The sequence below is a fragment of the Oncorhynchus nerka genome, linkage group LG3 (assembly GCF_034236695.1).
Source record: "Oncorhynchus nerka isolate Pitt River linkage group LG3, Oner_Uvic_2.0, whole genome shotgun sequence".
NCBI lineage: Eukaryota > Metazoa > Chordata > Actinopteri > Salmoniformes > Salmonidae > Oncorhynchus > Oncorhynchus nerka.
Window position 1 is genome coordinate 78,769,900 of NC_088398.1, and position 27,128 is coordinate 78,797,027.

General features: G+C 44.3%; 2 protein-coding genes across 5 annotated transcripts in view; both read left to right on the top strand.

The window, feature by feature from the left end:
* Positions 1-410: 410 nt before the first annotated feature.
* On the top strand, positions 411-18,718 carry LOC115120507 (arginine and glutamate-rich protein 1-B-like). Of its 2 annotated transcripts, none has more exons than XM_029649458.2 (4): positions 411-990; positions 3,005-3,269; positions 17,307-17,390; positions 18,017-18,718. In XM_029649458.2, the coding sequence occupies exons 1-4, from the start codon at positions 659-661 to the stop codon at positions 18,179-18,181; spliced, it is 846 nt and encodes a 281-aa protein (XP_029505318.1). In that variant the 5' UTR covers positions 411-658; the 3' UTR covers positions 18,182-18,718. The 2 variants fall into 2 exon arrangements, with proteins under 2 accessions (XP_029505318.1, XP_029505319.1); XM_029649459.2 differs by having other exon boundaries at positions 412-990; positions 3,044-3,269.
* A 6,088-nt stretch (positions 18,719-24,806) lies between these two features.
* LOC115126150 (ephrin-B2a-like) overlaps positions 24,807-27,128 on the top strand; it is a 34,743-nt gene continuing 32,421 nt past the window's right edge. For all 3 annotated transcript variants that reach the window (XR_010463294.1, XR_010463293.1, XM_065016062.1), the window contains exon 1: positions 24,807-25,724. Coding sequence is in view for 1 of the 3 variants with exons in the window: in XM_065016062.1 (XP_064872134.1) it covers positions 25,612-25,724 (113 nt within the window). In the remaining 2 variants the exon portion in view is untranslated. The remainder of the gene's footprint in view (positions 25,725-27,128) is intronic.

A 27,128-nucleotide genomic window follows, 5' to 3' on the forward strand; every position in this document is an offset into this window, starting at 1 on the left:
CTTGTTTCAGTTCCTGAGCTACAGGCAGTTAGATTTTTTTTTTTTGGGGGGGGGGGGGGGGGTGCTTAAGAGGTTTTAAGGGCTAGTAGTAAGTAAGCATTTCACAAGGTCTACTACACCTGTTGTATTCGGTGCATGTGACAAATACAATTTGATTTGAATTGAATTCTGACAGGTTTAGCGTCCTCCATCCACTGGAGTGCAGCTAGTATCGCCAACAGTTAAACAGAGTATACTGCCTCTTGAGGCTATCAAACGAGTGTCATTTGATGGATTATTTTGTGTGAACGTATTGATTTTTTTATGAAACATTTATTAATGTCCATCATGCTACATATCGCACAGGTGAGTTCATAAACTCAGCACATGAGAGGCATGCATGATCCGGAGAAAGACGGAAAAGACCGAATGCATTGCATTGTGGGAAAAAGGAGCTAGTCGCCATCTTGCTTTAGCGCCGCAAGTTATCAGGGTAGAATAATAACCACGTTTGAATGAATATTTTTGAGACATACGAGTGTTTTAACAATTCGATTTGAGCATATATTGCAGGTAGTGGGGTGTACGAGTGTGTAGGTGGAACACCGTGTTGTTTATTTGGAATATTTCCGACTTTTAGAAGTAGTTAACTGGGATTTTTTTTAGACTTGAGGTGATCATGGGTCGATCTAGAAGTCGCAGTTCGTCCCGTTCCAAACACTCCAAAAGCAACAAGCACAGCAAAAAACGGACCCGGTCGCGTTCACGGGACAAAGAGAGGACCAAGAAACGATCCAAGTCCCGTGAAGCGAAGAGGAACCGGCGCAGAGAATCACGTTCTCGTTCCCGGTCAGCTACAGCATCGACCCGTAGGGAAAGGGAGAGAGCGGTCACACCGCCGGAGAGAATTGACATATTCGGCAGGACACTGAGCAAGAGAAGCGCCTTGGACGAAAAACAGAGAAAAGAGGAAGAGGAGAAGAAAGTCGAAATGGAAAGACAGAGGAAGATGTAAGTTGTAGCTCAATATATTAGCCATAATACAAGACATGTTTGATTAGTAGGTAACTAGCTTCCTAATACAAAAATATATTGGCGCTTACTTTCTGGCTACATGAGTTAATTAGCTAGAATGCTAACAGACATACACACAGGAATAAGCGCAAAGCTGCCTACTAAATACGTGTATTGAGGAGGCCCTTAGTCAGCAGCTATACAAGCCTGCACCATTAGACAACTGGCTAGCTAGCTAAGTCACTTGGCTGCAATTCATTTGTCTTTAACCTTAAGCAATGTATCGATTTTTAATATTTCACTTATGCACATTTATGTTAGTTGTGCAGTTGTGCGTCTCGGTGCCAATCTGGTTGGCCATTTGTCATGCATCACAAATCAACGACCTAGTGTCATGATTTTGGCCTACAGTGGTTTATCTTGCTAGCCTAGCTATGTAGCCTCGCTATGTGTCCTCGAAATGATTTGTCTACAACATCCCTCCTGCAAGCTGTGAGTTATGTGAGACATTATGGCCAAATCTAGTCAAAATAAATATAAATCCGTGATATAGGCCTTGTCACTGGTAAACTGTTTCACCTGTCAAATTAAACATGTCCGGTACCTATGCCCCTCTGGTTTTCAACCACTGAAGTCAAACCACATGATGTTCATCTGCCCGCAGACACTATAATATGTACTTGTGTCAGTCCAAATTAGCATTCTGGGTGAAAGACTTATGATAAGTCCATGTGTAACTCTGTGTCGTTGTATGTGTCGAACTGCTTTGCTTTATCTTGGCCAGGTCGCAATTGTAAATGAGAACTTGTTCTCAACTTGCCTACCTGGTTAAATAAAGGTGAAATAAAAAAATAAAAATAAGTCCCAGTCCAGTCGGAAATGTAACAATGAACACCCAGAGGCACAGTTACTTCTGTAGTTATCTGTTTCAGAACCACATTCCTTTACATGTCACACTGCATTATCCATGCTTGTTGCACATTGCAAAACCCTGTGGCGTTACCAATTTTTATAGTGCAATTCAAGGGATGAAAAATGTTTGACTTTTCTGCTTCAGCGAGCACCTCGCATAATAACACCCTCCGTTGTTTGTAGTTAGATGATGTTGGTCTGACAGAGAAATTAAGACATGGGTAACTTGCTGTTGGGGACCTTTTGGCCAGAGGCTGATCGACGCCCGATACCAACAACACCGTGAACTACACCTGGACTGCTGTGTGGGCTTTTACTGCCCAGCCACAGGGTCACTTAACCTGCCACACAATGTCCGACAGAGACACGGACACCAGATAAGGATACTGGTATTTAGATTTCCTGGTAGTCGTGTGTAACCAAAACCAAATGAAATCAGAGAGCGGGACAGTGTCGCGTTTTTTAAGTCTGCCTGAAGCAACGTGACAACGACCCCCGATAGCCACGTCCTGTTGGTGGTGCAGCTGAAACAGTTTAAAAGCATTTGAACAGTAAACAGGACGCCTGCCTTGTGTTCGTGTGCGCGACCTGACTCCCCCCTCCCCTCCCCCGGGCATGCCGTTTGAACTGACCCACACCTACGTTTAACCCCCCCATTTCTCTGCGGCTCTGGACAAGCTGACTTCCACCAAGCGGGGGGGGGTTGTCATGTGTCACATCATCTCCTGTTGTCAATGGGTCAAATCTGTTTCCACACACACGTTTTATGTTAAGTACATATGTCATAATGACATGCTGCAATTCCTAAATCACTGAAACACCTCTTTTTTACCCTTTCTTAAAGAAAAGAAACATATAGCACCTTTATAACCCTGATAAACATACAAATGCACAATTCCCGGAGTTTGGAGCTAGGAACACAAGCATTTCGCTACACCCGCAATAACATCTGATAAATATGTTGTATGTGACCAATAACATTTGATTTGTTCCTATAGCAATGTCTGATATTTTAAAATTAATTTTTTAAAGTTACATTGATTCAACAGTAACCTGAATATGCATTGATCGTATCCTGTCACTTGTGCTACCGTGTCAGCAACCCTCCCCTCTTTCTCTCGCCACCCTTGCCGTGCAGCCGGCAGGTGGAGGTAGAGGAGAAGCTGATCGAGGAGGAGACGGCGCGTCGCGTGGAGGAGCTGGTGGCCAAGCGGGTGGAGGAGGAGCTGGAGAAACGTAGGGACGAGATCGAGCGGGAGGTGCTGCGACGTGTGGAGGAGGCCAAGCGCATCATGGAGCACCAGCTGTTGGAGGAGCTGGAGAAACAGAGGCAGACAGAGCTACAGGCCCAGAAGGCCAGAGAGGTAACGCTCGGTCGTTGGGAATGCAGGCACCCCCACCCCTACCCCGCCCCACTACTGCCTTCTCTGGCAAGTGGGGCCCCCCAAACTGGCCATGACATGTTTCACTGCTCCAGGGAGGGTGAGAGGGTAGGACACGGCTGCTGAGGCTCAGGATAGTTGGGTTGGGTTAGAGCTCTGTGCTTTAAGGGTAGTAGACTGAGGGTTGGGTTAGAGCTCTGTGCTTTAAGGGTAGTAGACTGAGGGTTTGGTTAGTGCTCTGTGCTTTAAGGGTAGTAGACTGAGGGTTGGGTTAGAGCTCTGTGCTTTAAGGGTAGTAGACTGAGGGTTGGGTTAGAGCTCTGTGCTTTAAGGGTAGTAGACTGAGGGTTTGGTTAGTGCTCTGTGCTTTAAGGGTAGTAGACTGAGGGTTGGGTTAGAGCTCTGTGCTTTAAGGGTAGTAGACTGAGGGTTGGGTTAGAGCTCTGTGCTTTAGACTGAGGGGGTAGTAGACTGAGGGTAGTAGACTGAGGTTGGGTTAGAGCTGTGCTTTAAGGGTAGTAGACTGAGGGTTGGGTTAGAGCTCTGTACTTTAAGGGTAGTAGACTGAGGGTTGGGTTAGAGCTCTGTGCTTTAAGGGTAGTAGACTGAGGGTTGGGTTAAAGCTCTGTGCTTTAAGGGTAGTAGACTGAGGGTTGGGTTAGAGCTCTGTACTTTAAGGGTAGTAGACTGAGGGTTGGGTTAGAGCTCTGCTTTAAGGGTAGTAGACTGAGGGTTGGGTTAGAGCTCTGCTTTAAGGGTAGTAGACTGAGGGTTGGGTTAGAGCTCTGTACTTTAAGGGTAGTAGACTGAGGGTTTCTAAATGGGGAAGTTAAACGGCCAATATTTGGCAGTGGACAGTCGAGACACGCAGGATTCATTTGAGACTCTTGAACATGGCTGAGTTATTACAATTTACTGACCTCATCCCTTCATTTGCTGTCATCATTCTCCTTCCACATTCATACATTCCTATTCAGAATGACTATTTTACTTACATTTTTCTATTTTTTTTTTAACTTTCATTATTGTAAATATCTAAAAAAAAAAAAAAATAAAGCTCTTTTTTTTCAAATTGACATTTCATTATCAGTAACTGTCTCTGTGTTCAACATTCAGTGAAATGTTTTATTTTCCTCAGACAGGCAGAGAACAGGGGGCCATCCACTAAACCATCCAGCGACCAATAGGGATGAAGAAACTTGGGCTTTATTAGTTACAAATCAGGCCCTTTTTTTAGCCCAGTAGTTTATTTTACTTCTGTAACGGTACATGTATTCATACTGAACCTTTCGGTACGGGGACCTCGATTTGGCCTACCACCGGGGGTGGCGGCGATGGCCTACCACCGGGGGGGGATGGCCTACCACCGGGGGGGGGGAGGATGGCCTACCACCGGGGGGGGGAATAAAATCATTATTCAAGCAGCCCTCCACAGCTGATTCTGACAGGGCCAAAGAAATGACTAGCGATAGGTATGTTTATAGCTGTGGACATGCTCCCATTCCAGATGGTTGAAAAAGAATAAGGGGGGTTGGCGCCTCGTGAAAGTGCTCGCGCCACGTTACCAACTTCGCCCTCTCACATCCATTTCAGCAAACGCGTAGTACCAGCTCTATATAAGCAAAGCTAAAAGCCCAAGCTGTCCATGAATCGGCCCAATGCACCAACCCCGTGTTCCACTCCCTACAGATGGCTGGACCTCCAGGGCTACAGCGAGCATCTTAACGGTGACAGCCCATCACATTACCCCCCCCGAGTGGAAGATGAGAACTATGTGCTACTACAGACAAGCTGTCTTTATGAGTCACACAAATACACACATTTTACATGTTGATTTCACACGCGTGTCACACTTTTATTTTGGTGTTGTTGATGAGTAATCGTGTTTTCATTTTTTAAAGTGTTGATATGTTTGATTTGTCCATTCATCAGGCATGTGACTCGTGATCATATACTGCGCTTAGAAAAAGGTCTTTTCCCCCTTTCCATTATTTTTTCTTCTACTTTAGCATATTTTTGATACTGAACGTTATCAGATCTTCAACCAAAACCTAATATCAGATAAAGAGAATCCGAGTGAACAAATAAAACAACAATGACATTCTAGAACCCGCTGTTCCGGAACACTTTAAACGGGTCAACATTCACAAAGGCCGCAGGGCCAGATGGATTACCACAGGACGTGTACTGTGAGCATGCGCTGACCAACTGGCAAGTGTCTTCACTGACATTTTCAACCTCTACCTGTTCCAGTCTGTAATACCCACATGTTTTAAAAATACCACCATAGTGCCTGTGCCCAAGAACACTAAAGGTAACCTGCCTAAATGACTACCGCCCCGTAGCACTCACATCTGTAGCCATAAAGTGCTTTGAAAGGCTGGTCATGGCTCACATCAACACCGTTATCCCAGAAACCTTAGACCCACTCCAATTTGCATACCGCCCCAACAGATCCATAGATGATGCACTCCACACTGCCCTTTCCCACCTGGACAAAGGGAACACCTATGTCAGAATGCTATTCATTGACTACAGCTCAGCGTTCAACACCATTATTACCCTCAAAGCTCATCACTAAGCTAAGGACCCTTGGACTAAACACCTCCCTCTGCAACTGGATCCTGGACTTCCTGATGGGCCGCCCCAAGGTGGTAAGGATAGGTAACAACACATCCGCCACCCTGATCCTCAACACGGGGGCCCCTCCTGTACTCCCTGTTCACTCATGACAGCACGACTCCAACACCCTCATTAAGATTGCCGTTGACACAACAGTGGTACCGACAATGACGAGACAGCCTATAGGGAGGACGACAGAGAATTGCCCGTGTGGTGCCAGGACAACAACCTCTCCCTCAATGTGATCAAGACAAAGGAGATGATAGTGGACTACAGGAAAAAGAACCGAGCACGTCCCAATTCTCATCGACGAGAGTGCAGTGGAGCAGGTTGAGAGCTTCCAAGTTCCTTGGTGTCCACATCACCAACAAACTAACATGGTCCAAGCACACCAAGACAGTAGTGAAGAGGGCATGACAAAACCTAACCCCCCCCAGGAGACTGAAAAGATTTGGCATGGATCCTCAGATCCTCAAAAGGTTTTCAGCTGCCTGTATATAGCCTCCACATTGACTCTGTAATGTAACACCCTGTATATAACCTCCACATTGACTCTGTACTGTAACACCCTGTATATAGCCTCCACATTGACTCTGTACCGTAACACCCTAGTATGATAGTAACACCCTAGCCTCCACATTGACTCTGTACTGTAACACCCTGTATATAACCTCCACATTGACTCTGTACCGTAACACCCTGTATATAGCCTCCACATTGACTCTGTACTGTAACACCCTGTATATAACCTCCACATTGACTCTGTACTGTAACACCCTGTATATAGCCTCCACATTGACTCTGTACCGTAACACCCTGTATATAACCTCCACATTGACTCTGTACCGTAACACCCTGTATATAGCCTCCACATTGACTCTGTACCGTAATACCCTGTATATAGCCTCCACATTGACTCTGTACCGTAACACCCTGTAACACCTCATCCCGTCAGTTGAGGATGCCTGGTCATTCTTTAAAAGTAACTTCCTCACCATTTTAGATAAGCATGCTCCGTTCAAAAAATGCAGAACCAAGAACAGATACAGCCCTTGGTTCACTCCAGACCTGACTGCCCTCGACCAGCACAAAAACATCATGTGGCGGACTGCAATAGCATCGAATAGCCCCCGTGATATGCAACTGTTCAGGGAAGTCAGGAACCAATACACGCAGTCAGTCAGGAAAGCTAAGGCCAGCTTCTTCAGGCAGAAGTTTGCATCCTGTAGCTCCAACTCCAAAAAGTTCTGGGACACTGTGAAGTCCATGGAGAACAAGAGCACCTCCTCCCAGCTGCCCACTGCACTGAGGCTAGGTAACACGGTCTCCACCGATAAATCCACGATTATCGAAAGCTTCAATAAGCACTTCTCAACGGCTGGCCATGCCTTCCGCCTGGCTACTCCAACCTCGGCCAACAGCTCCGCCCCCCGCAGCTCCTCGCCCAAGCCTCTCCAGGTTCTCCTTTACCCAAATCCAGATAGCAGATGTTCTGAAAGAGCTGCAAAACCTAGACCCGTACAAATCAGCTGGGCTTGACAATCTGGACCCTCTATTTCTGAAACTATCTGCCGCCATTGTCGCAACCCCTATTACCAGCCTGTTCAACCTCTCTTTCATATCGTCTGAGATCCCCAAGGATTGGAAAGCTGCCGCAGTCATCCCCCTCTTCAAAGGGGAGACACCCTGGACCCAAACTGCTATAGACCTATATCCATCCTGCCCTGCCTATCTAAGGTCTTGAAAGCCAAGTCAACAAACAGGTCACTGACCATCTCGAATCCCACCGTACCTTCTCCGCTGTGCAATCTGGTTTCCGAGCCGGTCACGGGTGCACCTCAGCCACGCTCAAGGTACTAAACGATATCATAACCGCCATCGATAAAAGACAGTACTGTGCAGCCGTCTTCATCGACCTCGCCAAGGCTTTCGACTCTGTCAATCACCATATTCTTATCGGCAGACTCAATAGCCTCGGTTTCTCGGATGACTGCCTTGCCTGGTTCACCAATTACTTTGCAGACAGAGTTCAGTGTGTCAAATCGGAGGGCATGCTGTCCGGTCCTCTGGCAGTCTCTATGGGGTGCCACAGGGTTCAATTCTCGGGCCGACTCTTTTCTCTGTATATATCAATGATGTTGCTCTTGCTGCGGGCGATTCCCTGATCCACCTCTACGCAGACGACACCATTCTATATACTTTCGGCCCGTCATTGGACACTGTGCTATCTAACCTCCAAACGAGCTTCAATGCCATACAGCACTCCTTCTGTGGCCTTCAACTGCTCTTAAACGCGAGTAAAACCAAATGCATGCTTTTCAACCGATCGCTGCCTGCACCCGCATGCCCGACTAGCATCACCACCCTGGATGGTTCCGACCTTGAATATGTGGACATCTATAAGTACCTAGGTGTCTGGCTAGACTGCAAACTCTCCTTCCAGACTCACATCAAACATCTCCAATCGAAAATCAAATCAAGAGTCTGCTTTCTATTCCGCAACAAAGCCTCCTTCACTCACGCCGCCAAGCTCACCCTAGTAAAACTGACTATCCTACCGATCCTCGACTTCGGCGATGTCATCTACAAAATGGCCTCCAACACTCTACTCAGCAAACTGGATGCAGTCTGGATGCAGTCTATCATAGTGCCATCCGTTTTGTCACCAAAGCACCTTATACCACCCACCACTGCGACTTGTATGCTCTAGTCGGCTGGCCCTCGCTACATATTCGTCGCCAGACCCACTGGCTCCAGGTCATCTACAAGTCCATGCTAGGTAAAGCTCCGCCTTATCTCAGTTCACTGGTCACGATGGCAACACCCATCCGTAGCACACGCTCCAGCAGGTGTATCTCACTGATCATCCCTAAAGCCAACACCTCATTTGGCCGCCTTTCGTTCCAGTACTCTGCTGCCTGTGACTGGAACGAACTGCAAAAATCGCTGAAGTTGGAGACTTTTATCTCCCTCACCAACTTCAAACATCAGCTATCCGAGCAGCTAACCGATCGCTGCAGCTGTACATAGTCTATTGGTAAATAGCCCACCCATTTTCACCTACCTCATTCCCATAATGTTTTTATACTGTTTTTTATTTATTTACTTTTCTGCTCTTTTGCACACCAATATCTCTACCTGTACATGACCATCTGATCATTTATCACTCCAGTGTTAATCTGCAAAATTGTATTATTCGCCTACCTCCTCATGCCTTTTGCACACATTGTATATAGACTGCCCATTTTTTTTCTACTGTGTTATTGACTTGTTAATTGTTTACTCCATGTGTAACTCTGTGTTGTCTGTTCACACTGCTATGCTTTATCTTGGCCAGGTCGCAGTTGCAAATGAGAACTTGTTCTCAACTAGCCTACCTGGTTAAATAAAGGTGAAATAAAAATAAAAATAACCTCCACATTGACTCTGTACCGTAATACCCTGTATATAACCTCCACATTGACTCTGTACTGTAATACCCTGTATATAACCTCCACATTGACTCTATACCGTAATACCCTGTATATAGCCTCCACATTGACTCTGTACCGTAATACCCTGTATATAACCTCCACATTGACTCTATACCGTAATACCCTGTATATAGCCTCCACATTGACTCTGTACCGTAATACCCTGTATATAACCTCCACATTGACTCTGTACCGTAATACCCTGTATATAGCCTCCACATTGACTCTGTACCGTAATACCCTGTCTATAGCCTCCACATTGACTCTGTACCGTAATACCCTGTATATAGCCTCCACATGGACTCTATACCGTAATACCCTGTATATAGCCTCCACATTGACTCTGTACCGTAATACCCTGTATATAGCCTCCACATTGACTCTGTACCGTAATACCCTGTATATAACCTCCACATTGACTCTGTACCGTAATACCCTGTATATAACCTCCACATTGACTCTGTACCGTAATACCCTGTATATAACCTCCACATTGACTCTGTACCGTAACACCCTGTATATAGCCTCCACATTGACTCTGTACCGTAATACCCTGTATATAACCTCCACATTGACTCTGTACCGTAATACCCTGTATATAACCTCCACATTGACTCTATACCGTAACACCCTGTATATAACCTCCACATTGACTCTGTACCGTAACACCCTGTATATAACCTCCACATTGACTCTATACCGTAACACCCTGTATATAGCCTCCACATTGACTCTGTACCGTAACACCCTGTATATAACCTCCACATTACTCTGTACCGTAACACCCTGTATATAGCCTCCACATTGACTCTGTACCGTAATACCCTGTATATAGCCTCCACATTGACTCTATACCGTAATACCCTGTATATAACCTCCACATTGACTCTACCGTGTCTGTATTTTTTAAAACTGCATTGTTGGTGAAGAGGCTTGTAAGTAAGCATTTCACTGTAAGGTCTACTACACCTGTTGTATTCAGCATTTCACCGTAAGGTCTACTACACCTGTTGTATTCAACATTTCACTGTAAGGTCTACTACACCTGTTGTATTCAACATTTCACTGTAAGGTCTACTACACCTGTTGTATTCAACATTTCACCGTAAGGTCTACTACACCTGTTGTATTCAGCATTTCACCGTGAGGTCTACTATACCTGTTGTATTCAGCATTTCACTGTGAGGTCTACTATACCTGTTCTATTCAGCATTTCACCGTAAGGTCTACTACACCTGTTGTATTCAGCATTTCACCGTAAGGTCTACTACACCTGTTGTATTCAGCATTTCACTGTAAGGTCTACTACAGCTGTTGTATTCAACATTTCACTGTAAGGTTTACTACAGCTGTTGTATTCAGCATTTCACTGTGAGGTCTACTACACCTGTTGTATTCAGCATTTCACTGTAAGGTCTACTACACCTGTTGTATTCAGCAGGTCTTACACCTGTTGTATTCAACATTTCACTGTAAGGTCTACTACACCTGTTGTATTCAGCATTTCACTGTAAGGTCTACTACACCTGTTGTATTCAGCATTTCACTGTAAGGTCTACCTACACCTGTTGTATTCAGCATGTGACTAATAACATTTGATTATTTTATTTCATAAACAAAGTAATGCAGCACCCAATTCCCCTGTGTGAAAAGGTGATTGCCCCCAGACAGTCAATAGGTGGTTGAGCCTTTAGCTGAAATGACTCCAACCAAACACTTCTTTTAGTTGATCAGTCTCTCACTTCGTTGTGGAGTGATTCTGGCCCCCACTTCCATACAGCACTGCTTTAACTCAGCGAGGTTTGTGGATTTTTTATTTTTATTTTTAAGCATGGAACTGCTCATTTCAAGTCCTGCTACATCTAAATTGGGATTAGGCCTGTACTTTGACTCCAAAACTTGTCAAATGTGTTACTTCTATAGCCATCTGCATGTAGGTTTTTTGATTGTGTGCTTCGGATCATTGTCTTGCTGAGCAGTTCATGTTTGAAAACCCACAAATGTCGCTGAGTTAAAGCAGTGCTGTGTGGAAGAGTGGGACAGAATTCCACCACAGCGACGTGAGAGACGGATCAACAACTACAGGAAGTGTTTGGTTGGAGTCGTTGTAGCTGAAGGTGACACAACCAGTTAAATCAAATGTTTTTGGTCACATATACACAGGGTTAGTATATGCTAATGGTCGCAGGGTTAGTAGATGGTATTGGTCTCAGGGTTAGATGTTAATGGTCACAGGGTTAGCAGATGTTAATGGTCGCAGGGTTAGTAGATGGTATTGGTCTCAGGGTTAGATGTTAATGGTCACAGGGTTAGTAGATGTTAATGGTCACAGGGTTAGTAGATGTTAATGGTCACAGGGTTAGTAGATGTTAATGGTCACCGGGTTAGTAGATGTTAATGGTCACCGGGTTAGTAGATGTTAATGGTCACCGGGTTAGTAGATGTTAATGGTCACAGGGTTAGTAGATGTTAATGGTCACAGGGTTAGTAGATGTTAATGGTCACAGGGTTAGTAGATGTTAATGGTCACAGGGTTAGTAGATGTTAATTTGTAAGTCGCTCTGGATAAGAGCGTCTGCTAAATGACTTAAATGTAAATGTAAATGTTAATGGTCTCAGGGTTAGTAGATGTTAATGGTCACAGGGTTAGTAGATGGTATTGGTCACAGGGTTAGTAGATGTTAATGGTCACAGGGTTAGCAGATGTTAATGGTCACAGGGTTAGTAGATGTTATTGGTCACAGGGTTAGTAGATGTTAATGGTCACAGGGTTAGTAGATGTTAATGGTCACAGGGTTAGTAGATGTTAATGGTCACAGGGTTAGTAGATGTTAATGGTCACAGGGTTAGTAGATGTTAATGGTCACAGGGTTAGTAGATGTTAATGGTCACAGGGTTAGTAGATGTTAATGGTCACAGGGTTAGTAGATGTTAATGGTCACAGGGTTAGTAGATGGTATTGGTCTCAGGGTTAGATGTTAATGGTCACAGGGTTAGTAGATGTTATTGGTCACAGGGTTAGTAGATGTTAATGGTCACAGGGTTAGCAGATGTTAATGGTCACAGGGTTAGCAGATGTTAATGGTCACAGGGTTAGCAGATGTTAATGGTCACAGGGTTAGTAGATGGTATTGGTCACAGGGTTAGCAGATGGTATTGGTCACAGGGTTAGCAGATGTTATTGGTCACAGGGTTAGTAGATGTTAATGGTCACATGGTTAGTAGATGTTAATGGTCACATGGTTAGTAGATGTTAATGGTCACAGGGTTAGTAGATGTTATTGGTCACAGCGTTAGTAGATGTTAATGGTCACATGGTTAGTAGATGGTATTGGTCACAGGGTTAGTAGATGTTAATGGTCACCGGGTTAGTAGATGTTAATGGTCACCGGGTTAGTAGATGTTAATGGTCACAGGGTTAGTAGATGTTAATGGTCACAGGGTTAGTAGATGTTATTGGTCTCAGGGTTAGTAGATGTTAATGGTCACAGGGTTAGTAGATGTTAATGGTCACAGGGTTAGTAGATGTTAATGGTCACAGGGTTAGTAGATGTTAATGGTCACAGGGTTAGTAGATGTTAATGGTCTCAGGGTTAGGAGATGTTAATGGTCACAGGGTTAGTAGATGTTATTGGTCACAGGGTTAGTAGATGTTATTGGTCACAGGGTTAGTAGATGTTAATGGTCACAGGGTTAGTAGATGTTAATGGTCACAGGGTTAGTAGATGTTAATGGTCACAGGGTTAGTAGATGTTATTGGTCACATACACAGGGTTAGTAGATGTTATTGGTCACATACACAGGGTTAGTAGATGTTATTGGGCACATACACAGGGTTAGTAGATGTTATTGGTCACATACACATGGTTAGCAGATGTTAATGCGAGTGTAGTGAAATTCTTGTGCTTCTAGTTCCGACAGTGCAGTAATATCTAACAAGTAATCTAACAATTTCACAACAACTACCATATACACACATCTAAAGGGATGGAATGAGAATATGTACATAGAGAGAGCGACATAGGCAAGGTGCAATAGATGGTATAAAATACAGTACATACGTATGAGTAATGCAAGGTATGTTAACATTTATCGAAGTGGCATTATTTAAAGTGGCTAGTGATACTCATCACGGGCCATGTAATAAAATGTATGTTAGCATCAGCCTCTGAGTTAGTGATTGCTGCTTTACCAGCCTGATGGCCTTGAGGTAGAAGCTGTTTTCCGATCTCTCGGTCTCAGCTTTGATGCACCTGTACTGACTTTGCCTTCTGGGTCGTAGCGGGGTGAACAGGCAGTGGCTCGGGTGGTTGTTGTCCTTGATGATGTTTTTGACCTTCCTGTGACATCGGATGGTGTAGGTGTCCTGGAGGGCAGCTAGTTTGACCTCACTACCCTCTGGAGAGCATTACGGTTGAGGGCGGTGCAGTTGCCGTACCAGGCGGTGATACAGCCCGACAGGATGCTCTCGATTGTGCATCTGTAAAAGTTTATCAGGATTTTGGGTGACAAGCCAAATTTCTTCAGCCTCCTGAGGTTGAAGAGGCGTTGCTGCGCCTTCTTCACGATGCTGTCTGTGTGGGTGGACCATTTTTCAGTTTGTCCGTGATGTGTACGCCGAGGAACGTTCCACTTCCTCTCCGCTACTGTCCGGTGTCCGTGATGTGTACGCCGAGGAACGTTCCACTTCCTCTCCGCTACTGTCCGGTGTACGCCGAGGAACGTTCCACTTCCTCTCCGCTACTGTCCGGTGTCCGTGATGTGTACGCCGAGGAACGTTCCATTTCCTCTCCGCTCCTGTCCGGTGTCCGTGATGTGAATGGTTTTCTCTTTGTAGTCCGTTATTTGCTGTTGACCCTGCCACATACGTCTTGTGTCTTCAGCCGTTGAATTGCGACTCCATTTTGTACCTACCCTGACATTTATGGTGTGTCTGGGGGGGGCGTTACTTATTCACAGCGGGGCATTGGGTGTTACATAACTTTTTGTTAAATTAATCAAATACATATACTTATTTTATTTCATTTAAAAAAATGTAACTAAACTCAGGTTCCCTTTATCTAATATTAGGTTTTGGTTGAAGATCTGATAACATTCAGTATCAAAAAGGGGGAAACTATTTTTTTCCCGGCACTCTATAATGGCATCAGAAATACCAAACACTGGATTCTCTTAAATAAAAAAAGCACAACTAACTCTTGGCATTCCATTTTCCCGCTGTACCGAACCCGAACCGTGACCCCAAAATGACAATACGTACCCAACCGTGGGTTTGGTGAACCGTTACCCCTAGTTTGGACTCCCGAATAGCACAGCGATCTCGGGCACTGCATCTCATTGTAAATAATAATTAGTTCTTAATGACTTGCCTGGTTAAATCAAAAATAGTTTATTTCTTAGTGGTTCTTTCGGTTTGTGTGGTCTATAATCTTCTTGGTAGATTGAGAGACTGGGCATAGACGACATATTGGTGAAGCTAGCACCTCCCCCAGGCTTAATTTAATGAGGGTCGGGTTTGTCTATAGTACCGTAATAATGTTCTGTGAATGAAGTGGAGGAGCCACCTTGACTCGCACAGTGATCGACCGGTGGCTCAGTATTAATCGGGTGAGAAGTGGCCCTAGTGCACCTCACAGAGCTACCCCCTCCCCCACCACCAAACTTATTCAGACACCCCCCTCCCCCTTTTCCAGATACAGCAGTAGACCTCTCACTCTACGCCGCTTTCTGTTTTTGAATAGATAGCCTAATTTAAAATTACACGATTACATACACAATTTAGTTTAGTGTGTCCAATAATTATATTATCACCGTCCTCTCTTTAATCTTTGTTTTGAATAGCTCCTGTTTTAGAAGGCATCTGTTCTGGGATACGTAACGGTGAAAGGACCATTTCCTGTTTCCTGTTTGCAAGGTCAACGATCTCTGGTCTAACTGTTATTCATGCTACTTATTTAATATTCCTTTTTTACATTTTATTTATGTTGAAACTAAAACGTTTTTAAAGAATAAACAACCACAGCAAATGTTCTTTATTTGATTTGACGTCCTCATGACTTGCTTCTCTTTAGGGGTGTTTTTCTTCTTTTCTTTTTTCTTAATTTTGATTTCTGGACCCAACTTGTGTTAACACCATTTGACCTTTGGCCTGCGGACAGCTCCCAGCTCATGTGCCGTGTTCAGGCCTCCTCCACACTGTACTGTACTCTACTGCTGCGGTATGTTGTCTCCGTGTGAACTGAGGACAGAGAGAGAGACACTTTAAAGAGTGCAAGCTGGGCTGCACGCGGCAGACTAGCAGCACACAGATCAGTTTTAAAGAGGAATGCCACAGACTAGCAGTACACAGATCAGTTTTAAAGAGGAAGGCGGCAGACTAGCAGTACACAGATCAGTTTTAAAGAGGAAGGCGGCAGACTAGCAGTACACAGATCAGTTTTAAAGAGGAAGGCGGCAGACTAGCAGTACACAAAGAGGAAGGCGGCAGACTAGCAGTACACAGATCAGTTTTAAAGAGGAAGGCGGCAGACTAGCAGTACACAGATCAGTTTTAAAGAGGAAGGCGGCAGACTAGCAGTACACAGATCAGTTTTAAAGAGGAAGGCGGCAGACTAGCAGTACACAGATCAGTTTTAAAGAGGAAGGCGGCAGACTAGCAGTACACAGATCAGTTTTAAAGAGGAAGGCGGCAGACTAGCAGTACACAGATCAGTTTTAAAGAGGAAGGCCGCAGACGAGCAGTACACAGATCAGTTTTAAAGAGGAAGGCGGCAGACTGGCCGGGCACATTTTGGTGTATGGCACCTACACCCCCCCCCTCCCCAGGAGCCCTTCTCTCTCTGCAGGGGACACAGTCTGGACGAGACAGTAAATATTCAACCGTTTTAATGCTGAATGCTTTCACCAGTTGTGTAGGTACACAGGCAAGGAAAATGCGTAGGTATACGTGCATTGGTGAGCTAAAACTATTCACTCCTTTTAATGTTTAAAAAAAAATCATTTTTCTCATGCAAAGTAAATAGATTTTTATTTTATTTTTAGAATGTTTGTTTTTGTCTTTTTAATAAAAAAATAAAAATTGATATCTACTATGTAAGTGTGACGAGTGTTTTCCCCTCTTTTTCTATTCTCTTTAATGTCTGAATGATCCAGAGAAGGCTACAAGTTATTGAGTGACTCTTGTATGGGCAGGGCTTCTCTTTCCCTTTGTGTTCTGAAAGCATTCTGCTTGACAGGGAGAATAATGTATTGGAGAGGCTGGTTGTGGTGGGGAGAGACTGGTTGTGGTGGGGAGAGGCTGGTTGTGGTGGGGAGAGGCTGGTTGTGGTGGGGAGAGGCTGGTTGTGGTGGGGAGAGGCTGGTTGTGGTGGGGAGAGGCTGGTTGTGGTGGGGAGAGACTGGTTGTGGTGGGGAGAGGCTGGTTGTGGTGGGGGAGAGACTGGTTGTGGTGGGGGAGAGGCTGGTTGTGGTGGGGGAGAGGCTGGTTGTGAGGCTGGTTGTGGTGGGAGACTGGTTTGGTGGGGGAGAGACTGGTTGTGGTGGGGAGAGGCTGGTTGTGGTGGGGGAGAGGCTGGTTGTGTTGTGGTGGGAGTGGTTGTGGGAGGCTGGTTGTGACACTCCTTTGTGTAGGGTGAAGACAGTGACTGTGCCCACGTGTGTGTGGGTGGGTGGGTGTGTGTGTGTTGGGGTGGGTGGGTGTGTGTGTGTTGGGAGTGGGGGGTGTGTGCTGGGAGTGTGTGGGTCTGGGAGTGGGTGTGTGTGCGTGTGGTTGTGTTGGGAGTGGGTATGAGTGTGTGGGGGTGTGTGTGTGTGTTGGGGGGGTGTGTGTGTTGGGGGGAGTGGGTGGGTGTGTGTGTTGGGGGGATTGTGTGTGTTGGGATGTGGTTCGGCCGTATCCTGTTCTAACATGGCATTGTGTCTTCAGGAGGAAGAACGATCCAAACGGGACGAGCTGGAGAAAATCCTGGAGGAGAATAACCGCAAGATCGCCGACGCTCAGGCCAAACTGGTAAAACCCCTGTTTCCTCCTCTCTGTTCTGGTCAAACCAGCAAACGGGGCAGTTCTATGATGCAATATGGTAGTTCTTGATATTGAAATACGTGGTCTTCGTAGCTTTCATGCCAAATGTGATAGTGGCATTTTTTGTCGTGATGCCATTTGAGGGCGTTGACGTAGATTCCCAGGGCTTCTGTGGGAAACGCTACGTTAGTACAACACAGTAACGCGTTCTGGCCCCCGGCTTTGTATTGTTTGGTTATCAGTCACCATTAACAACAAGTGTTGTTTCCCCTTCGACTGTTTTATTATTCTGTTTCTGAAACTCATTTTGTAAGATGGATTAGTGTTTTTATTTGGACATGTACAAGTCACGATTGTTGTAAACGAGGTGAAAAGCAACAGCAACAACAACAACAACAACAACGACAAACTGATTCTAATAACATCTTTGTGTGGCTCAGAAAACATGAACAGTTTGGGCATTTGGTATTGCAGGATCTCTATCCTGACCCTGTGTGTGTGTGTGTGGTGTGCGTGTGGTGCGTGTGTGTGGTGTGCGTGTGGTGCGTGTGTTGCGTGTGTGTGGTGTGCGTGTGGTGCGTGTGTGTGTGTGTGTGTGTGTGTGTCCCCACCAGGCTGAGGAGCAGTTGCGTATCGTAGAGGAGCAGAGAAAGATTCACGAGGAGAGGATGAAGCTGGATCAGGATCGCCAGCGGCAACAGAAGGAGGAACAGAAAATGATCCTGGGCAAAGGAAAGTCCCGGCCCAAGCTCTCCTTCTCCCTCAAAGCCACCGAATGAGTCTCCCATCCCTCCTCTCTTCCTTCTCCTACCCTTCTCATCCCACCCAGCACTCTGCTCCTCCTCCTCCTCTCTGGAACGCTAGCTGTGTGGAAGGCTGAATGAAGGGTAGCCCACGGCACCGTCCTGCTCTACAGACCTTTCCCAACCAAGCCTTGGAGGGAGGCCCACCCACCTTCAAACACCTGTTTCGCCGCTTGACCCCTTTGACCCCCCCCACACCCAGTGACTATTGTTTGTGCTTTTTTATTTTAATTTTTAAGGATTTGATCTGTCACTACTTGGTCTTCTTACTGAGGCCCACGAGCGGTTGAGTGACCTTTGTTTCCACAGGGTGTTCTGTTGAAGCTTATTAAAACTGTGGGGTTTAGGAGTTGGCCTAGGTTTTCCTGTTCCGTATGTGTCTAACGTAGAAAGACCATTTCCCCAAGCAGGGCTAACCTAAAGTGATGCTGTAGGCTAGGCTAACCTAAAGTGATGCTGCAGGCTAGGCTAACCTAAAGTGATGCTGCAGGCTAGGCTAACCTAAAGTGATGCTGGAGGCTAGGCTAACCTAAAGTGATGCTGCAGGCTAGGCTAACCTAAAGTGATGCTGGAGGCTAGGCTAACCTAAAGTGATGCTGTAGGGATGCTGTAGGCTAGGCTAACCTAAAGTGATGCCGCAGGCAGGGCTAACCTAAAGTGATGCCGCAGGCTAGGCTAACCTAAAGTGATGCCGTAGGCTAGGCTAACCTAAACTCAGTAAAGCACGGTGACCTCCACCTGACAGGTTAATCTTCAACCTCTCCTACATCTCACATCAGATGTTTTTATACTCAACGTTTCTCCTAGATTTAGATCAACATCAAATACCAAAACAGGTGGATGAAGAGACCCTACTGCTGCACGGGGGGGGGACCCAGGCCAACCCTACTGCTGCACGGGGGGGACCCAGGCCAACCCTACTGCTGCACGGGGGGACCCAGGCCAACCCTACTGCTGCACGTGGGGGGGCCCAGGCCAACCCTACTGCTGCACGGGGGGACCCAGGCCAACCCTACTGCTGCACGGGGGGACCCAGGCCAACCCTACTGCTGCGGGGGGGGGACTGCCAGGCCAACCCTACTGCTGCACGGGGGGGACCCAGGCCAACCCTACTGCTGCACGGGGGGGGACCCAGGCCACGGGGGGACCCAGGCCCCTACTGCTGCACGGGGGGGACCCAGGCCAACCCTACTGCTGCACGGGGGGGGGACCCAGGCCAACCCTACTGCTGCACGGGGGGGGACCCAGGCCAACCCTACTGCTGCACGGGGGGACCCAGGCCAACCCTACTGCTGCACGGGGGTGGGGGGGACCCAGGCCAATTCCCAATCTGCCCATGGAGCTGGTCAGGTTGGCGTTGCAGGGTTGGAACAGGATACGAGTCTCATCCATGGTCAGGGGGGGGGGCGAGAGACATTTCCTGTATGATGTAATATTTAGAGTCTCTGTCATGTGGTGTCCTACTCTTGTGAGATAATATATGAAATGAACCCAAAAACAACAGGGGATTTATTTAATCTTGCATCATTTTACTGAACTGTTACCGTTTTCAATCTGAGTGAATTGTGCTCTGAAAGTAGACCGTTTCAGACTTCCTGCTCCTTAGCTTGTGTAGTATATTAACAACCCCCCCGTTAGGGTCCCCGTCAACTCCCCGTCCAAGTCCAGGTAAGATTGACTAGGTACATGGTTTAGGTGTGATTGAGTGAGTGATTGAGTGATTGAGTGAGTGAGTGAGTGAGTGAGTGAGTGAGTGTGTGTGTGTATGGCTGACCTCTGGTAAAGGGGCTTCATGAGTAACTGAAATTTGTCTTGTGGTAATTTCCCCCAACTTGTTAATGGGGGCTGAACAATTTACCAATAAATCCATTGAATGCATACAACTGTCTCGGGATTGTGTCTTCCGTTCAATGGTTATTCCCCATTGGCCAATTGATGACAAAATGATCTAATTGGTCAAAAGACCAATTATGGGAATATCAGAATTGGGCTGCATGTGTAAACCGCCAATAACCCCATTTCTATGCAAGTGAAGTCCGTATATTAAAATCAGGAAGGATGTGACGGTAATAGGACGTTTTGGGTACAATTTGATGAATGCTGACATTTGTTCATTCGACATGGTGTGGTCTTTTTGTGTCAGTAACATGTATTATGCGAGAGAATGGCCAGCCAGTTAGCGAAAATGTTGGTTTAAACGCCTTTATTTTACTAGTCCAACGCTCTAACCACTAGGCTACCCTTATGAGCACGATGATGTGGTTGTGGTCCTCTCACTACGGAAAATCATGCAGTTTTATTAGTCTATACAATATCATGTAGTCTAGCCTTCAAGCACTGAATCTGCGAGCTATTGGCAAGAGCGTACGTCTCGAGACCAGAGTGGGCACATTTAGCTGTTTTAAAGCAACCGTTTTTGTAAACAAAACTATTGGTAGTGTTGAAACGCATTGAACTTTAGATTTGTATTCGGTACATGAACACGAGTTAAATAAAATACAATTGAATGGGAAAAGGTCGATTTGTTTGGGGGGGTGGGGGGGGGGGGGGGGTTTGAGCGCACTGCTCATAACCTGATTTATTTCCTCCCGATCAACTATGTTTGGTGAAAACGACACTGGTGTGGAAAATGCTCATATTATTCATGTAAATATTATAATATTTGCATGTACATCTGTCGCCCAATTGGATGGAAAACTAGCTAGTGCATCACTACTTGCTCATGGATTTTCTCATAGGATTTTCCCCAATGAGCCACATTCCAGGGGATTTTTTAGAGTTTAAAAACAACCGTTTTTAACGTTGTGCCCGTTTCATTTATCTACTGTAACCTTTAGCGTCGATGAACGTTTGAACATCTTGAAGAACAATCTGGCCTTAATGGCCGCGTACTCTTATCTCCACCCGGCACAGCCAGAAGAGGACTGGTCACCCCTCATAGCCTGGTTCCTCTCTAGGTTTCTTCCTAGGTTCTGGCCTTTCTAGGGAGTTTTTCCTAGCCACGGTGCTTCTACATCGGCAATGCTTTCTGTTTGGGGTTTTAGGCTGGGTTTCTGTACAGCACTTTGTCATATCAGCTGATGTAAAAAGGGCTTTATAAAGACATTTGATTTATGATTAAGATTGATTTGATTTTAGGAATGAAGACGATGAAACAATTTGCATTTTTTAAATGAATTCGTTTGTGTATTTGGACAGTTGATCTTAGCAGTGATGTGAATTCAAGTCAATGATTCTTTGGAAGACGCGAGCTGACTGGAGTCTCGGTCACCGAACTTCCAGGTGGATCACACACAGGACGTCGTGCCAAAAGCTTCAAATAAAATGTTTGACATGCCAAATCCTGGACGTGAGAGCGCCCGTCCATCCTTAAATAACCACCATGTTCGTGCTGGATGGAACTTCTGCTTTTAAAGCAAACCCGGGTAATTGGAGACAGTGACGTTCTCTCTCTCGGAACACGCACACAGAAACTAAGAGCCAAGACAAAATATATCACTATTGTAAACACATCTGAAAGTACCCATCAGCGTTGAAACGAAGCATTAGGTCGGGGAAGACTTTGGAACATTATAGTATAGGTCACTTTAAATGACACTTGTGTGTTTTCAGCGACAAGGTGCATGCATAGTGAGTTCAGCAGGACTCTGTTTGATCCCGTTACAGGTTCAGGACACCCACCCATAGACCTGAGACGTTCTCCGTGTAATGTTGGTAACACCAAAGACGAGAGCAACTGAATAAACAGAGGTTCGACCATTGATAACTCAGTCCCGCTAGTTAGCGGGCCTTTCAAGTGAGAGAAAAAAAATGTAAAGTTTAGCCACATCAACTCAATGTTGTTTGTTTGAAGTAGGCTGCAGTACAATAGCCTATAATGATTAAAGTAACACAAAGGACAACCATTTTCCATTACAGGCTAGTCTATTTTCTGCCTAAATTACTTTGCCGAAAAAGTGTTTTTTCCAGCAGTTGTAGGCTAGTTTACAGCAGACAGACACCGTCAATGATGGCCACACATTACATTCAATTTAAGCCATGTATAGTTTCTATTTAAAGCTAAGAGAAATATATTTAAACATTTCACACACATTACTATGAATGTTTATCTTTTTAACAACGCTATGATTTAGGCCTAGTGTTAATGCAGGCTTTTTATCACCTAGTAATGCAATTCCAGGCTGATTGGAGACGGAACGTTTGAAAGTATGACAGGACTAATTTCAAGTTAAACGACATGGGGCCGTTTTCCATGAATTATGAATAAAAAGATCAATCGACAATCTCCATTTAAAGGGATTTTTTTTTTAAAGACTAGGACAATTCTTAATATGTGTCCGGGAAAACTGCCCCTAAATTATGATAATAATACTAATAATATTGACAATATAATAAGAATATGTTTCTTGAAATAGTCTCAGTTTATTGACCCGTCTGGTGTTTTACTTTTTGCCGTTTTATAAGGAGACATAATTCCTGGCAGCAAATGTATTATGATTATTATAAAACATTTCCGAACAGGACTAATTCACAATGGACCTATTTTATTATTGGTACATTTGACAGTAATTTATCAGACGCTCTTAACCAGAGCGACTTACATATGCCGAATAACAAAACTGTCCAATCATCTGTCTTACAATATATTTATATATTCGAGCTGAATGTGTTTAAAAGTGTACTATTCGGAAACTTAACCAATGTGTTGAGGAGAGTTTGTGTGTATTTTCCGATTCCTTGCTAGACTTGCTGACTGATAGCCTACCCAGGAAAGGCGCAGAGCAATCACTACCGATTGTTTAAGGATAATAGGGGGGATACTTTTAAGACTGAGGAACTCGCCGCTTCCTCTCTTCTCCCGAAGGCAGCACATTATCTGCAATACTGACACTAATTCCATTACACTTCCTATTGTTTATTCAGGTAAAAGGACCAAACGTCTATATAGGTTTCACTTTTTTATTAGTTCACTTTACATTCTGTAGACTCATACAATTAAGATGAAACTTTTTACATTTGCACTTTGTAAGCACAAGCGTCCGTTACTTTATAACATTCACATGTTTATTTCGATATTTTATTATTCCTCCTTAACCGTTCGTTCATCTTTCGTTTGAATTTATCATATGTTCTTTAGCCTAATCTTCGCCAAATAAACCTACATTTGACGGCGGACATAATATCCGCGTAGACTGGTCGGTAAAGTCTCACTTTCGCGGTGTGTTGATTCTAGTCAAGAGGATCGGAACCCCGGCACCGCAGGCGCATTCCACCCTGGTCCCAAATTATATATCTCGTGAGACTACAGCCCATTTTATCAGCTAAACAAGCAGTGCAGTAAGCAATTGTAGCCTTAAATATAACACTGACTGAAGTAAGCTATTCGAAAGTGTGAAAACGTCACACGTTTGGACAGACACATGTAATTTAGTTTGAAAATGTGTGTGGGTTGAAATGGCTCATCAAATCACTAATTACAGGTTACCTTGAGCTGACTCAATTTACTATAAAAGTACATTTTAGGTACCATTAGGAGATTCTCATTAAAAAAAAAATGATGCGCATTTTGGTCTATAGGCCTAATATCTAGAAATCCCATTGTTGTAGACTGGTGGTGGTAAGTTTGTAATAACTTAATGATAATAATGACAATAATTATAATAATAATTATAGCCTAATAATTAAATAAAGAATTCGAGTTAGAAAATAATCAAACACTGAAACCATAAACCAAAGATTTGTGTTTTATAAATAGCCATATTGGTTGATGATAAATTACATAATTATCGATAATAAATATTCAGATTCTCTCTTTGAATGACTTATTGGTCAATTTTGATCAAACATTTGCATAAAAGGCTATTAAAATAAATATTCGATTGTTCAAAACGTCCACTCACCTTTCTCCAAGCGAGCATCCGCTAGTGTGCGCTGTTGCCTTTTGCAAAAAAGTTGCCTTCAACGCCTTGTCGTTTGAGGCGGTTGATGTGGGTCCCAATGTGGGACATTTCATATACATTCTAACGTAGGCCCTACAATATTACACACGTCGTGAATGTTGTGTGGATATTGTTTTGTGGAGTATTTTGATAATAATATAGGAATGTCATCAAGCAAATTAAATCAAGTGTTCGCAAATGTGCGAGGTTACCTATTACAAATAAAGATCCGAGTCACTTTTTCCCCTCAAGTTAAATAAAAGTTCAATTTAAATGTTTTAAAAAAATCAGCTGCTTAATATTCTTGACATCATCTCCCCTGGTTATTATACTTGACCTACATCGTGTTGCCTAAAGCGATGTTCTGAGAACGCTATAGCCCAAGTGTCATGCCTATTACACTTTATTTTAAAGATCGTTTTTGAGATACAATTTCTATCTTGGCCAATGCACTATTAATACAATATAACGTCATTTGACTGCTTTCTCCAATTCTATCCCATTCGCTAATACTGCTGCTTTGCAGTTGAACCAGTCGCGGAGTTGCCTCGTTTGATTGACAGGAGTATTCCTATTGACTTTCGGACAAGTGCCCAATGAGGAGCAACGTGGGCGGAGTCACTGTAAAACAAGCTCTGCCAAATATTCTGAATCCCGGTCAGTTGCAGTTACTTGCAATACAGGCTCTGCGCAGCATTCAAGCATCGCTATACGTTTTCGCCAAAGCATTTCATTCGGATCTGCAGGATTCAAACCACAGCAGTTCATTTGTAACCGAAATGGACCCATAGTATGACAACTTTCATTTGACTTGATTTCTTATTTTATTTCATTGTCATATTTGATATTTATTTTTCTTCATCCGATATCATTGATTTTTCTACTCTCATCCACAATTGATTTGCAGCCAGTTTGCTCACGACCACCCAGCTCTAAAGGGAATACTGTGTCTCGAGCAGATCTCTCTCTTTTCTGTCTTTCCTGCTGTTATTCGAGAAGGAGGCTCGCGCACTTTGGATTGGTACCTTGACTGGTTTTTACCAAGAACCGGACAAACGGGGGATTTATTCTTTGCTTCTGCGCTCGTGGAAGTGGACAACGGCGGTGACAGGGTCGCCTTTCTGTTGTGAGGAATGTACCCTGTGCTCAGGTCGGCTCGCTGAGGGAGAATATTAACGCGCTATCTTCTTCTTCTCTCTGAATGAGACTGATTTGCACCTTTGGTTTTGTATTCCGGAGGTGTTCGGGTAAAGGGACTAACTCGGCAGCAGGTTCTTTCTTGGAGATGCACTACACTTGATTGTTTTTACGCATTCACCATTTCGTCCCTTTTTTTCCTCTCTCCCCATTTTCAGATCGTGATATAGAGTTTAATTGCCTCAGTCATTCTCTTGGGCGTTTCACGTCTCTTTTTTTTTTGACATATAATTTCGGATCGGATTGTGATCCTCCCGAAAGACCGTAATAATGGGGGACTCGATGTGGAGATATTATGTAGGAGTTTTGTTTATTGCGTGCAAGGTGATCTTGACCAGGGCGATAATTATGGACGCCATATATTGGAACACAACAAATACAAAGTAAGTGAAGCACGCGTCCACCACACTCATTCAACACGGGGAAATAGCATGTATATTGAATTCAATTTATTTTGTGTAAAGACATGATTTAGCGCAGTCCATGACCTTTGTAAATAAGGCTTGTCACGTTATCGTATAAACAAGGTGTCCATATACATACCTAACATGATAGCTGTAATAATCCCTAAAGGTTAAATTCATAGAATAGCTAATTGACATACATTTTATGGAGTTTTTTTGTTGTTGCGTTGAAGCGGTTTTGCGCCGACGGCCACGCATCGGGCGAAGGTGGTAACGTACATAGGCGATACAAAATCTCTGTTGAAAGCGAAATGATGAACGCTAGTGCGTTATTTTGTAGTTTTCTATTATTTCGTAAGTGTTTACTGTAGATGTTTGAATGGTCAGTTGTTTACAGAAAGTCTGCGTATAAAACACGACGTGGTGACAGTTCAGACAGACTTACTTAAAAAAAAAAAAAACATTCACGATCCACTTCTTTGGTCAATAATAGTCAGATATACTTCACCAAATTAAGGGAGATCGTAATATTTCAATATTTTGAACACAAATGGAGACCTATAACATACCCTTCCACGTATGTTTGTTTATTTTCGTCTCTTCCGCACACGTTTTGAATAAATAACATTATACATGCACTTTGGTGGTGTAGCCTATTAAACACACCCACGACGTTTTACGCGAAAGGTATTAGCCAATATGAAAATACATGTATGACATCTTTTGTCATTGTAAATTATTCACAGAAAGTTAGACCACAGGTCCTATTAGCTGACACTAGCTTTAGTGCGCTGTAGTTGTTCTATCGACCAATGATTTTGTTTGGTAGGCCTATTCAACTCTATAACATACAGCATGGGGCCCTGTCTGGATTAGTACACCGAATTGATTTTAGCATCTACATACAGTTTAAAAGGGTATATAGTATGTGAAGAAGTATGATCGTATAATCACTACTGAATTGAAAACCTTTATTCGGTCAGTCTATTTATTCCCTTTTCATTTGCGGTCTCATTTGCAACCATCAACTAACTCAAACCAGCGCCATGAAAATGAAGAGTTGAATTATGCATTAAACATCGCAACCTCAGACGAGGAATTTCAGGCGGGTCAAACCCCAATGGCGTGGCTCTCCTCTTTGTGCCAATTTCCACATGGCGTAACTCGGATTTGCTTAATCATTTTACTTTTGGCTTCAATTCAACAAGGAGCTTGCATTCCCCAGGTACCCCCCCCCCTCCTAACCAGGCCTGAATAAATACACATGAAACAAGTGGTATCGGGAATGTTATGACAGATAGACTAACAGGTGTCCATCGTAGATTTGACTTCATGATTGATAGTCAAAGGCTTTATGGATGTGCGCTCTTCTCTCGTCAGATT